The 13403-nt window shown below is 49.9% G+C and overlaps 1 protein-coding gene across 4 annotated transcripts in view; it reads left to right on the top strand.

Annotated features, from left to right (window-relative positions):
- The window catches only part of LOC114706507 (ubiquinol-cytochrome-c reductase complex assembly factor 1), an 87628-nt gene extending 74794 nt beyond the window's left edge, over nucleotides 1–12834 (top strand). For all 4 annotated transcript variants that reach the window (XM_037205351.1, XM_037205350.1, XM_028888896.2 and 1 more), the window contains 3 exons: nucleotides 174–251; nucleotides 8383–8496; nucleotides 11259–12834. In XM_037205351.1, coding sequence (XP_037061246.1) covers nucleotides 174–251; nucleotides 8383–8496; nucleotides 11259–11393 — 327 coding nt within the window. In that variant the 3' untranslated portion in view covers nucleotides 11394–12834. The remainder of the gene's footprint in view (nucleotides 1–173; nucleotides 252–8382; nucleotides 8497–11258) is intronic.
- The last annotated feature ends 569 nt before the right edge of the window (nucleotides 12835–13403 follow it).

Genomic DNA, 13403 nt, shown 5'->3' with positions numbered 1-13403 from the left:
GTTTTGAATCAAAATCTGAAGGAAGTGGCAGTTTCATTGTGGAAAATCCTGACAGCCAGGGGCTTGGAAATGCACTGGCAGTTTAAACTGAGTTCCTTTCTCTTTGTTTTAACAGCCTATGACAGCTAAGAGACACCGTGCTTTTCCTTACTTTCATACTTTTGTTTTTGTAGGTTAATTCCTATATCCTAAAGAAGAACATGGCCCTCATGACAAACAATTTCTATGCGGCAATCTTGGGATATGATGAGGTAAGATCATTTGCCAAGCCTTAGTTCATGGTGGCCTCCCCCAACAAAGCTCCACCTTCCTCCCTTCCGCTCCTCCTCCTTGCTTGTTAAAGAGTTTCTTTTTATTTATGTGTCTATGTCTGTGTCTGTGTGAGTGTCTACCACATGTGTGTGAAGGTGCATGTTAGTGCCTGTGGAGGCCAGGAAAGGGCATCTGTCCCCTAGAGCTGGAGTTCAAGGCTTTTAAGTTGTGAACCACACAACGTGAGTACTGGGAACTAAAGTGGTTAACAACCACACCCAGTCCCAGCAAAGGCTCCCCGTACATATGTGTGTGCATGCATGCGTGTATGTGTGTGTGTGTACCAGCAGAAGCCAGAAGGGGTGCTGGATCCCCTGGAGCTGAAGTTACAGGCAGTTGTAATTCACTGACTTGTGTGCTCAGAACCACACTTGTGAGCTCTGTAAGGTGCTTATAGCCGCTGCACCATCTCCAGCCTTTGAGGAGACTGAAGGAAGCTTTGAGGGGCGTGTTCTCTACTTGCCATTTTTGCTTAGTACTTATTTCTTCACCTTCATCTAGTGCTGGGGAAAGAGAGCATTATATAATGTGGTCAAGCATTTAACAAGTTAGCATTGAGTGCTCACTGAGTGCTGGATGGGGGTACAGAGGTGAATCAGACACTGCCACAGTCCCGGCTCTTCCCAGAGAATGGAAGACACTCATACGTAAATGACATGATCTGTGGGACAAAATGTATACTGTTTTATTTTTCATTTTGAAGCAGCACATATTCATTTATGTGTATGAACTTTTTGCCTACATGTATGTATGACCCATGAGTGTCTGGTGCCTGGAGGTCATTCAGATTTCAATGAATCCTCTGGAACTAGAGTTAGGATGGTTGTGAGCCATCATGTAGAAACTGGGGATTGAATCCAGTTCCTCTGCAAGAACAACAAGTGTTGAACCATCTCTCAAGCCCCCAAGTGCTGGGATTAATGGCATGCACCACACTACACCTAGCTGCATATTACTCATTTTTTAAGTTCACAAAACTGTACGAACCTGCTCGAAATACAACAAAGGCCTCGTTTTTTCTCCAGCCCCAGAGGAGAAGTCACCATAGTCCGCTGGGTCTCCTTCCTGGTGTCACCTGTGCATAGACAGCAGCTCCTCGCCTCTGTGCAAAGGAGTTGCAGCTACATGCTTTTCTGCAGAGTGCTTTATGCACAGAGCTGTGCATGTTGAGCAGTCACAGTCTCAAATTGGAAGTCTGCCCGTTGAATGCCAGCTCTCCATTTCCCCCTCCCAGCCCCTGGCAAGCACTTTTTTCTCTCTGTCTCTATGAATCGACTGGGAACTCGTGTGAGGAGAATCTTCCAGTTACTGGCTTATTTCACCTAGAAGCATGTCTCCAGGTTCATCCAGGTTGTCTCTGTGCCATTCCCCAGCCCTCCAACTTTATTATGGAAATTTCAGGCGTGTAGAAAAGTTAAAAAGATGGTGTAATGAACACCTGTATACATACTCACAGCATTCATCATACCTCATTTTTTTCTTGATAAATGATGTGCTTTTAAACTCATTTTGTGGTTAACTCCCGACTGTGCGGGCACCACCTCCTGGGAGAGGGTCCCTGACCTTCCCCGGGCTTAGCTCATTCCACCTGCCCTGGGTGCTTCCAGCCCTTTCCAGCCCTGACGTCTGTCACCTGGCTGGCTGTGGATTTCTTCTGGAAGTGACAATGCCCAGTTGTTTCTGATGCTTGGCATGCAGTGAGGCGGGGAAGAAATGAACAGAGCAGGGCTGGGGTACAGCTCAGTTGGTAGATCACTTACCCAGAATTCACAAGGCCCTGGGTTTGATTCTGAACTGAATGGAATGGCATGCTAGCACATGCCTGGGGCCTGTGATCTCCGCTGGCGAGTTCTACCATCGATTCATGTTAGGGGTGAACCCAGGGCTCTGTGCATCTTAGGCAAGCACTCTGCCAACTGAGCTATTGGATGCTTTTTAAAAATTCTCCTTTTTCATTGTTTGAGAATTTCATGCATGCATATCATGTGTTTTTATTAAACCCACCTCCCTGTGTATTCATATCATACTAGATACAAAGCAAAGAACAATCAGACTGCAACCCACAGATCCAGGGAGGCTACATAGCAGGGGGGACCCTAGGATGACTGTGACTTATAGTAAGTTTTGGTTTTACTCAATCACTGGGCAAGCCTCAGTGAAACATTTCACAATTAGAATAAGAATTTGCACTGTATCAAGCTGATAATAGAAAAAATAAAATTAAATTTTAAAGAATCCACCTCCCTTTCTCTCTCCTACAATCCCCCATTACCACTTTTCCCTTCAGACGTCTGTGTCTGCCTGTCCCTTGGCTCCCTGAGTTCGCTTGTTGCTGTCTGTCCGTGCTTGGGTTTAGGACCATCTACTGGTCCTCAAGTTCTGCACCCAGGAGACACTTTAAATCTGATCCCTGAGGCCCTTTGAAGGCTGTGACCCAGCAGGCGCCACCTGGTGCTTCAGCAAGCACCCAGGCGACATGAACAGGAAAAGCTTGGAAAATATGCCAACGACCTAGGATACTTTCTAGAAGTTTCAGTGTCAGGAACCCATCACCCAGAGGTTCTGGCTTAACTGGTGTGGGTGGACAGCCATAGCTGTAAAAGTTCCCAAGGGGCTGGAAAGAGGGCTCAGCAGTTAAGAGCATTGACTGCTCTTCCAGAGGACCTGGGCTCAGTTCCTAGCACCCACATGGCAGCTCACAACTACAGTTCCAGGGGATCCAACACCCTCACACAGACAAAACACCAATGCACATGAAACACTACTAAATAAAAAATAAACAACAACAACAAAAAGTTTCCAGATGGTTTAGATGTTTGAGTCCAGAACAGCTTGTCTTTAATTTTGAAGTGCAAGTGAATCATGTACAATGCTTCTTAGATTCTGCAGCTGTGTAAATGCTTCTTACAGCAGCTGGGTAAAGTGCTTGTTAGATTCAGCAGCTGTGGGTTGGAACCCAAGGAACTTCACTTCAAAGAAGCTTGCAAGCCATGCGGGAGCAGCCATTCTTCAGAACACTATAATCACAAGGTTCTAGACCTGCCCCAGACTAGCTGCATGCCACTGTTTTGATTTCGTTAAATAAAACAAACTCTTCAGGTCCTCATCCTGTTGGTCCTGGTGGTGCTCAATAACCATGTGCCAGAGGCCACTGTGGTAGACGGTGAGGAAAGCACTGTGGACGGCGCCATTGTGCTGTGAGCCCTTCCTACGTGACTCATGCTTCCTGTCTCTGCTCTGTTCAGTCCAGGTGCTTCACAGTATCACTGTGTGAACTGTTGTGCTATTTTGTGTCCGCTCCATCTTTTCCTCTCATTGCCTGCCCTCCGAGGGAGGTCTTTGACCTCACTGCCCTGCAGATGATGTTGAGACTGATTAACACTCTACTGGCCGTTGAGTGTTGCAGTCAGTAGCGGAGAAGGAGTCAGCTTGTTACCGTGAAGGACAGACACTCTGTGTTTCATGCATTTTTCTCTCTTGGTTAGAACGTCCTGCAGTGCTCCCCATTTCTTTAAAGATTGACTTACATATGTATGTATGTATGTATGTAAGTATGTATGTATGTATGTGTATCTGCCCGCATGTAATGTGTTCACCATGTGCATGCCTGATAACAGTGGAGGCCAGAAGAGGGCATCAGATTCCTTGGAACTAGAGTTACCACCAGAGAGGAGCTGGGGACCAAACCCACTTCTGCAAGTACAGCAAGTGCTCTTAACCACTGAGCCATCTCTGCAGCCTCATCTATTTGTCTGTCTGTCTGTCTGTCTGTCTGTCTGTCTAATGAAGCCCTGGCTGTCTTGGAGCTTGCTATATAGTCCAGCCTGGCTTCGAACTCACAGAGATCCTCCTGCCTCCACTTAGAGTGCTGGGGATCAAAGGCCAGCTGATCCTACGAAAAGGTTTTCCAGAAGGTTTTTTGTTTGTTTGTTTTGTTTTGTTTTTGTTTTTGTTTTTTGAGACAGGGTTTCCCTATGTAGCTCTGACTGTCCTGAAACTCACTCTGCAAACTAGGCTGGCCGGGAACTCAGAGCTCCTGCCTCTGCCTCCCGAGTGCTGGGATTAAAGGCGTGCGCTGCTACCACCTGACTTGATCTCCCTGTTCTTCTTTTTTTTTTTTTTTTTTGGTTTTTCGAGACAGGGTTTCTCTGTGTAGCTTTGCACCTTTCCTGGAGCTCACTTGGTAGCCCAGGCTGGCCTCGAACTCACAGAGATCCGCCTGGCTCTGCCTCCAGAGTGCTGGGATTAAAGGCGTGCACCACCACCACCGCCCGGCCAAATCTCCCTGTCCTTAAAGGCCACTTTTTTGCACACTTCTTTTCTAACCTCTCTAGATCTCTTGTGTTTTTAATGTGCATTTATTTCACCATCTATCTATCCATTTAACAGTGGTTTTTAGCATGCTTATCACGTGTGATAGATGAGGAGTATGTTGGTGAATCAAAGAAACATGATTCAGTCTCTTTCCCATTGAAGTTACTGAGACAGGTGGCACATGAGTAACTCCTAAGTAAGCAGAAAAATGCTTAATTACTAATAGAGGGCGCTGATAGAGATCCACAGTGGAAGATATAGTGTGGACGGGAGGGGCTCTCCAGGACTCGTTCGGAAGTAGACTGAGGAATAAGGAGGCAAAGGCAGCCGTGGATTGTGGTCTCACCAGGGAACTTAGCATTTGTTCACTGCCCACGATTTTGCTCTGTGCTGCCTTGTCCCTTCTGGATTGCAGGACCCTGAGAGCTGAGCGCAGTCGGTACGAGTCTGTGTTCTTAGCATTGTGTTAAGCACGTAGTGGTAGTTGCCACTCCAGGATAGTACCACAAGTTCCTCTCTGTTACTCTAGACCTAGACACCCTAATTTCCTAAAGAATGCCTTCTTTTATGCCACGAGGTAAACAGTGGGCACCCCACTAGATTGTGGGAAACTGGCCCTGCACCCTAGTGCTTCTTGACGTTCAAATTTGCACACTTGTAGTCTCCCATTTGTCCTAGCCGTCTGATGGGAAGAAGGCTGCAGCTGAGTTTGGTGTTGGAGTCTGCCGTTTTCAGCACACTGCTACTGTGTGCCAGAGCTGGGTGATGGCACCATCCCCTGACCTCAGCAGTGCAGGCAGGTTCCTCTCTCAATACCAATTACCTCAATAACCTCTGAGGGAGCCTCGGTACTTATCATTCAGGTGGGGGTAATAATACCTGTGCTGTGTGGTGCAGGTAGTCATTAGACACTAGCTGGCAAAGAGACCTGGTAATCTGGAACAGGTTCTTAGCAGGGCTAACAGCTCCCGAGTCCCCCTTTGCCTTCTGACTGCTCAGGCCCCCCCGTGTATGGATTTGCCTAGTCCCAGCCAGCCATCTCCCCCAGCTCCAGGTCCCTGGTGGCAGCAAGCTCTGACTCCCCACTTCTCTTTTTCTGGGCTCTGCTCAAGCTCCAAGCCCCTGTGACACTCCCACCCACTCCTTCCCATATCACATAAGTGGGTCTCTGCCAGCAGCGTCCCGCCTGTGCCCAGGGCACTTCACACACAGGCGGGCTGTTGTTGTTAGCACATAGCTTGCGGGAGGATGATGTGCCTGAGCTTGTCCTTGGCTGTCGTTGCCATCTGCTAGAAGAAGCGGATTTCCCCGGCTCAGCCATCACACCAGGAGTCTTCAGCTGTGGAACTATGGGGGGTATTTAGCAGAAGGCATCTCAAGCAGGTGGATTGCTTTTCCACCTATCTGTTAACTCCCTGCATGTAGGTTGGACCTTTTTGTTGGCTGACCTGGAGTCAGCCTTATATGCCCCAGGCCCAGGAGGCTAGACCACTGTATAACGCGGACTGAGTATCCCTACGGTTTTGTATTCCTTACTAGGGAGAGAGCTTTTCATGGACATTGTCTCTTAATTCTTACAACTCTGTGGGATAGGAATTAGTCAGGCTCAGCTAACGAATGAGAAACTGAGGCTCCAGAGGAGCTCAGAGCTTTTCAAAGGCCACACTACCCTAAAGTGACAGAGCTGGCATTGAACTTGGGTGGACCGGCTCTCAGACCCCACTGCTGTCTCGAGTGTATTAGTTTCCAGCAAAAGCATGCTTTTGTTTATTGTAGCCAACGCATTTCACTTTTTAAAATGGCTTTGTAGCCTGACACGATGGCACATGCCTATATTCTAGTACTTGGGAAGTCAGGAGTTCAAGGTCTCCCTGGGCTACAAAGAGTTTGAAGGCAGCCTTGGGTACATGAGACTCTGTTGAAAAAAATCAAAAAGCTGTGCTGGAGAGAGCTCACTCAGTTAAGACAGTTACCACCAAGCCCTGTGGGCCAGGCTGGATCCCAGGGACCCACATGGTGAACAGAGAGAACCAGACCTTGCAGGTTTTCCTGTGACCTTCACATGCACTTTGTGGCATGTGCACACCCATACCCACATGCATGCAAAATCAATACTCGTAATTATTTTTAAAAGCCTTTACTTTTTTTGTGTGGTGGTGCAAGGAATTGAATCCAGGGCTTTGAAGACACTAAGCAAGTACTCTACCACTGAGCCACACCCCCAGGCCACATTACCTCATCCTTGTAACTCGAGGATGCTGTAGGTAGAGCAAGTATTTTCTTTCACCTCTGCTGCTCAGGTCCTGGGGTGATAGGCATGCACCACCCCACCCATTTTAGAGCAAATGTTTTCATCCCTTTGAGCCTCCAGGAAGCCCTACGACTGGGGTTTAGCCATAACCATTGAACCTGACTGTGGCAGACCGAAGGCAGACTGAGTCCAGCCTTCTGAGTCCAAGGCAACACTTCACTTCCATGTCCTACTTTGGCACAAAGGCAGAAGCACTTCTCAGGGCCTTTCCCTTCAATTTCCTTCATCCTCCCTGCCCTAGAGGTCTGAGCTAGAAAATGGCTGTAATTGGCCTCCGTAATATCTGGGCTTCCAAACAGAGTTCCCAGTGCCAGGAGAGGTGATATCAGGCATACAGACAGGCTCCGAGCACTGCCCTGTGCAGCCCCGTGTGGCCCATGGCACACCTACTCAACAGCCTGTTCCTTGCCTCGGTGTCTGGGCCAGCCATGGTCAGACGGGGGACAGTGAAGGTATAGTGTCTCCTTTCCCAAAGAGCCAGCTGCTTTGCAGATGTGTGACCTTGGACCAAGCAAGTATGAGCAGTCCCCACCCTTCCCCGTGCCCAGGCAAACACAGACTTGCAATGCTGCCAGCCCGCACCTTGTGAACAGCAGCAGCAGTGTGGCTACTGCACTGCCCTTGCTGGGCCTTGCAGACATTCATTGCCTAGGCCAGGCATAGTGGTGGAGGTGAATGGACCACACCTGGAAGGGTCCAGCAGCTGTCAGAGCCAGCTCCGCATTACCTTAGCCAGTCCCATGTCCTTCTTCTGTATAAAAAGAAGGGTTGAGGGACTGGAGAGGTGGCTTGGTGGTTAAGAGCACTGGCTGCTCTTCCAGAGGACCTGGGTTTAATCCCTAGCACCCACACGATAGCTCACAATCATCTGTAACTTCGGTTCCAGGAGATCTGACACCCTCTTCTGACCTCCACAGGTAGCAGGCACTCACATGGTATACATGCAGGCCAAACCCTCATATACACAAAATAAAGCCGGGCAGTGGTGGTGCACACCTTTAGTCCCAGCACTTGGGAGGCAGAGACAGGTGGAGCTCTGTGAGTTCGAGGCCAGCCTGGGCTACAGAGTGAGATCCAGGAAAGGCGCCAAAGCTACACAGAGAAACCCTGTCTCAACCCCCCCACCCCAAAAAAAAATAAACTTACTTTTAAACAAAGAAGAAGCACTCAGGAGGCAGAGGCAGCTTTGTGAGTTCTAGCCTGGTCTCCAGAGTTTCAGACCAGCCTGATTTACAGAACAAGTTTCAGGCCAGCCAGAGCAACACAGTAAAACCCTGCCTATCAACGCCCCTCTCCAAAAAACAAAAAACAAAACAGGCGTTCCAGACGTTCTCAAGCTCCCCCATTACCCTCTCACCCCTGAATCCATTCTTTGGTCTCCTTTGTTCAAATATCCCAGCTTTAGTGTCATGGCTCTGCAAGACATGTCCTGTTCTGTGTTCTAGGGGATCCTTTCAGATGATCGTGGACTGGCTGCCGCCCTCTGGAGAACCTTCTTCAACCAGAAATGTGAAGACCCTCGGCAGCTTGAGTTGCTGGTGGAGTATGTGAGGAAGCAGGTTAGTGCCCTCTCCCTGCCCCCACCCGGTGGCAGTGTGGCCTGAGTACATGGTGCTAGCATCTTGGTAGGTCAGGAGAGACCGACTGACAAGGAGCTTGTTTAAGGGATTCTGACCCAACCACATCAGCAGTAAGCACTGAGGAGGATCCAGCATCATTTTTCTTCCTTCCTTCCTTTTTCCTTCCTTCCCTCCACCACTTCCTTCCTTTCTCTTTCTTTCTTCCTTTCAGACAAGGTCACATGTAGACTAGACTGGCCTTGGATTCCTGATCCTTCTGTCTTCATCTGTGAGCCACCAGGCCTAGCTTAAGATTGAGCATCTTCGGCCAGGCATTGTGGTGCATGCCTTTTTATCCCAGCACTTGGGAAACAGAGGCAGAGGCAGACAGGTTTCTGTTAGTTCAAGGCCAGCCTGGTCTACATAGAGAGGGTTCCAGGTCAGCCAGGGCTACATAGAGAGACCCTGTCTCAAAAAACAAACAGACAAACAAAACCACAACAACCAAGAACGAGGATCCCAGGGGTGGGGGCGGAGAGGAAAGGAGCCTTCTGCTGCAGAAAACCATGGTATTCATGTGCTGTTTCATCACCTGCCGGCACCAGGTGCTGTGTTAAGTACTGCACCCTCAGTCCTGGAAGATGTGGCACCTCTAGTTCGCCCACTGGCTGCTCTTCGCCATCAAGCAGGGTCCCCACATCAGGTCCTTACTCTGGCTTTTCGGGACTCCTGACCCTAAAACTTCCAGGAGGAGCTCCTTGGGAGGAGGACTGCTTGAGCACAGGGCAGAATTCACTCCTGATGGCCTGCCCTAGATCCTTCGTGGATAGGAAGCTCATGCCTTCTGCATGACCGTTCACTCACTCATCCTGAGGCGGGACGTGGAGGCTTTTCTGGGGTCTCCCGGTGGTTCACCCTGCACAACTGGCCTCAGAGCCCGAGCGAGGTGAATCATTTAACCACTAGGAGCCACAGCTGCTGCGGACAGCTCACCAGCTTGAGCTGTCTGTGAGTCACACCTTTGCTTCACGGACCGACGTGGCCTCTGGGGCTGGAGGGGCATCATGCCACAGTAATGCTTGAGTCCACCTCCATGGCCCTGCTGGCCTCCCACAAGCAGGAAAGGGCCGGCCAGACCCCAGCACCAGAGCAGACAGGACACTAATCGGACCAGCTAGTTGCCTGATGGAGAGCGACATGCTGAGGCTGTTGGCAGCCAGAGCGTGGGGAACCCCAGAAGCCAACACTGCCGTTTGACAACATGGGCCAGGGAGAAGGCTAGAGAGCCTCACCCTTGGACGGGAGTTGAAATTGGCCAAGTAAACACTTTTTTTAGAGACCCACCCAAGTTTTTCCATCTGTCCTGGTGGGCTTGTGCCAGAGGCTATGACAAGGCATAGCTAGGACCTCTCTCCAGGGGCCCAAAAGAAGAGTTTGCCGTAAGTAATGCTCCCGTGGGAAGTCTCCTTTGGCCCCATTAGAAGTGGGCAATGACGAGAAAGCAAGGAGCCTTTGTTGGGGACCCACTTCTGTCACGCCTTCGAGTACCTGCTGTGTCAGGCCTGGGCTGAGGGCGGAGCTCAAGGCCTCAGTCCTGCCCTCAAGGAGCCAGACAAGTTTACAGGCAGCCTTGGGGTCAGTCAGCCAGTCTGCAGTGTGATCCAGGTTCGGGCTGGTGCTGGGGAAGCCAGGGAAAGGCATGTTCTGACCCAGGAAGCTGGGCCTTGAGCAGTCTCTGGTACTACACAGTAACTTGGTTACCATTTGGTAACCAATCTTCAGTTAACAACCAGGAGGCAGGCAAAATGGTGGTGTTCGGGGAAGAGCTGTGGGGGAGCTAGGAAGAGGTGTGGGCTGCGATTCAGCGAACTGCGTTCCGGGAAAGCTGGTCAGAGGCCGGGGCTAGGTTTGAAAATGAAACCGGAGCGGTGAGCTCTTGGAAGAGGAGACAATCCAAGGCCTAAGATGAGGCCTCTGTCTTCCTTCCCCTCCCCATAAGGCAGCCTGCCCTGTGGGGTGGGGCTAAGTGGGGCCCACCGGACAGCATCAGGGCCCACTAAAGGGTAGAGTCAAAGATGTTAGGAGGACAGTTGGGGGCCAGTGTTCTGCATGCACTGTGCTGCTTACTCTCCTCTGTGCCCTGGAAGGTGCACATTTCCAGCTGCTCTGGACAAGGGGACAGCAGTTCCCAAAGTGACCCCCGGCACATCGCCACCAGAGCAGGGCAGAGATCGTCTGGTCTGACTTCCTGGTCTGCGAGAACTTTGTACTGAGGGTGTAGCAGAGGTTAAAAATCCCTCATAGGGAATGTGTGGAGTGGGGAGATATGATAGGGAACTCACTAAAACATTGTCAGTGTGATTCTCCGGGTCACTGGTTCTCATCCTTCCCAATGTTGCCACCCTTTAGTACAGTTTTTCATGTTGTGGTGACCCCCAACCATAAAATTATTTTGTTGCTACTTAATAACTGTCATTTTGCTACTGTTATAAATTGTAATGTAAATATTTGATATGCAAGATATCTGACATGTGACCCCTGTGAAAGGGTTGTTCCCCCCAAAGGGTCACGACCCACAGGTTGAGAAACACTGGCCTCGGTGATTGTTTCTCCAGATCCCCTTAATGCAGTAATCCTGGAGCTGGACAGTCAGATTACAACCACCACCACCCCTTCCCCTGCCCTTCTCATTCCTCTCTGCGGGAAGCTGTCTGTCACCCTCACACATGCCTGTATCCTCTGGTCCCCTGCTCTGTTTCTAGATGCAATACCTGGACTCCATGAACGGGGAGGATCTGCTTCTGACAGGGGAAGTGAGATGGCGCCCTCTGGTGGAAAAGAATCCACAGAGCATCTTGAAGGCCCACGCTCCTACTTACAATGATGAGGGCCTTTGAGAGACTGACTCCCCTGGACAGTCGTGGCTGGCTGGCTTGGAGGAGCCTCCATGGAAGAAGTGCCTGTGTGTCCCAGGACCCTGAAGAAGGTGGCCTAAACTGACTTTTGAACAGCACCTGTTGAATCCTCGGCTCATTTGTGTTGAGTTTCTTCTTCTGAGCCCAGGAGTCTGATCCAGTGGGGGCCCTACTGGGGGGTCCTCTCACGCCTCTGACATGTTCCCTCCCTCAAGAGAAGCCCAAAGCACACTTCCCAAGTCCTTCCAGCAACACATGTGACTGAGAGCTTTTCTAGAAGGCTGAGGAAGGGATGGGTAGGTTAGAAAGGGGCCCGCTCACCCAGGTCCCCCATGCCTAGGAGCAGTTTCTAATGCTAAGTTAAGACGGGTAACTATATACTGTCCCCCAGCTGTGGGCCATGGGAGTGAAGTAGCCATTAAAAAAGAGAGACTTATTTCTGCCATGGTTCTTTGTTCCGGGGTCTTTTAGAAACATAAAGCCAGGCAGTGGCGCACGCCTTTAATCCCGGCACTCAGGGCAGAGGCAGGCGGATCTCTGTGAGTTCAAGGACAGCCTGGTCTACAGAGTGAGTTCCAGGACAGCCAGAGCTACACACAAAACAAGAAAACAAAAGGAAACGTAGGTGAGGCAGTGGATGCTCCAAGCTCAGGAATCAACTGCAGCTGCTCCGCTGCTCATGTCTCCAGTTCCAGTTCACAGAGAGGAGGCAAAGCACGGTCTGCCAGGCACGTTCTCTGGGACCCAGGAGGTCTCTGAGGGCCGAGGGGCTTGTCACATCCTGAGTCATTTAGAAAGAGGTTTTGAGAACAAAAGTCCCTTTGTCATCCACAGTGACTGGGAAGGAATACTCTGTCTTTCCGCTCACGGTCTTTACAGGAGACAGCGAGGTGACGAGAATTCTTCCTGGCCTGTTGGTACCATCCCAAGCCCCAGCCGAAGCCCAGTTTCTACCCTCTCCCCAGCTTCTAAAGCGTGTGCTGCAAGGGGCACCTGGTCTCAGGCACTTAAGGGGCCTGTTTTCTCTGAGAGTTTGGGTCATCTCTTGGAAGGTTTTCTGAAATTGAGGAAAGGGGGTGGGAACCATCCTGCCCCTTCCTCCCCCATCCAGCTTCCTTCATTGAATTTGCTATAAAATGAGTCATATAAAGAAACTCTATACTGTGAGGTATACGCCACTTCTGTGAAAACATTACAAATCAAGCCGCCTTCTCTTGGTTTATTTAAGATGCTTTTGTTGCAAGCGGGGCTCTGGAGTGAAGCGTCCTCTGTGAGTGTGAGATAATAACACCTTGTAACTCATTACATCTGGGCACTATTTACATAAACCAGAGGCGAGCCAGGCAGGAATTTGCTGATTAATTTATTTTTAATGGAGTGAAGTATGCCATGCACCAAAATAAACTTTACTGTGTGTACCTAACTGCTCCTGGAATGGATGGAAAAATTAATGGAACAGATTTTGGCTCCTAACTGCACATTAATTCATATATAAAAGTTATTTGAGCGTTAACCCATTTGCTGCCCAGGGCAGCTCCCCTGCCACAGATCCCAGCCCACAGCACCAGTTAGAGCTACTGGGCTTGCTTTAGGAACCTCGACCTTGCCAGCAATTTTAAAGGTCATTAGGGCCCATCCGGGTACCTTTGCCCACCTTTCTTAGGTTCTGTGTTCATGCAAACCCTAGCGAAATCCAGCAGCAGAATGGCCCTTGCTTGCAGAGATTGTATCCATAGAATTCAGTGTTAGGATCCAGCAACTCTTCACATGGAGTTGTGTTGTGATTCCTGGGGTCCTTACGATGACTGTATGCACCAGTTGCCACCCCACACCCTCTCATCTTCAAGACAAAACTCAGGTACTTTATAGGCCACAGCTCTTCTGTTGACTCCCACCTCCATCCAGCTGATTCACCAGGTCTCTGTCTTTTCTTCCCTGAGCACACTTGGAGTCTTCCCGGAGTCACTTGGATCCCTCTGAAGGGACCACTGT

This window comes from Peromyscus leucopus, chromosome 4 (assembly GCF_004664715.2).
Source record: "Peromyscus leucopus breed LL Stock chromosome 4, UCI_PerLeu_2.1, whole genome shotgun sequence".
NCBI lineage: Eukaryota > Metazoa > Chordata > Mammalia > Rodentia > Cricetidae > Peromyscus > Peromyscus leucopus.
Note: the sequence above shows the minus strand (reverse complement) of the source record. Positions and strands in the feature narration are given on the sequence as shown.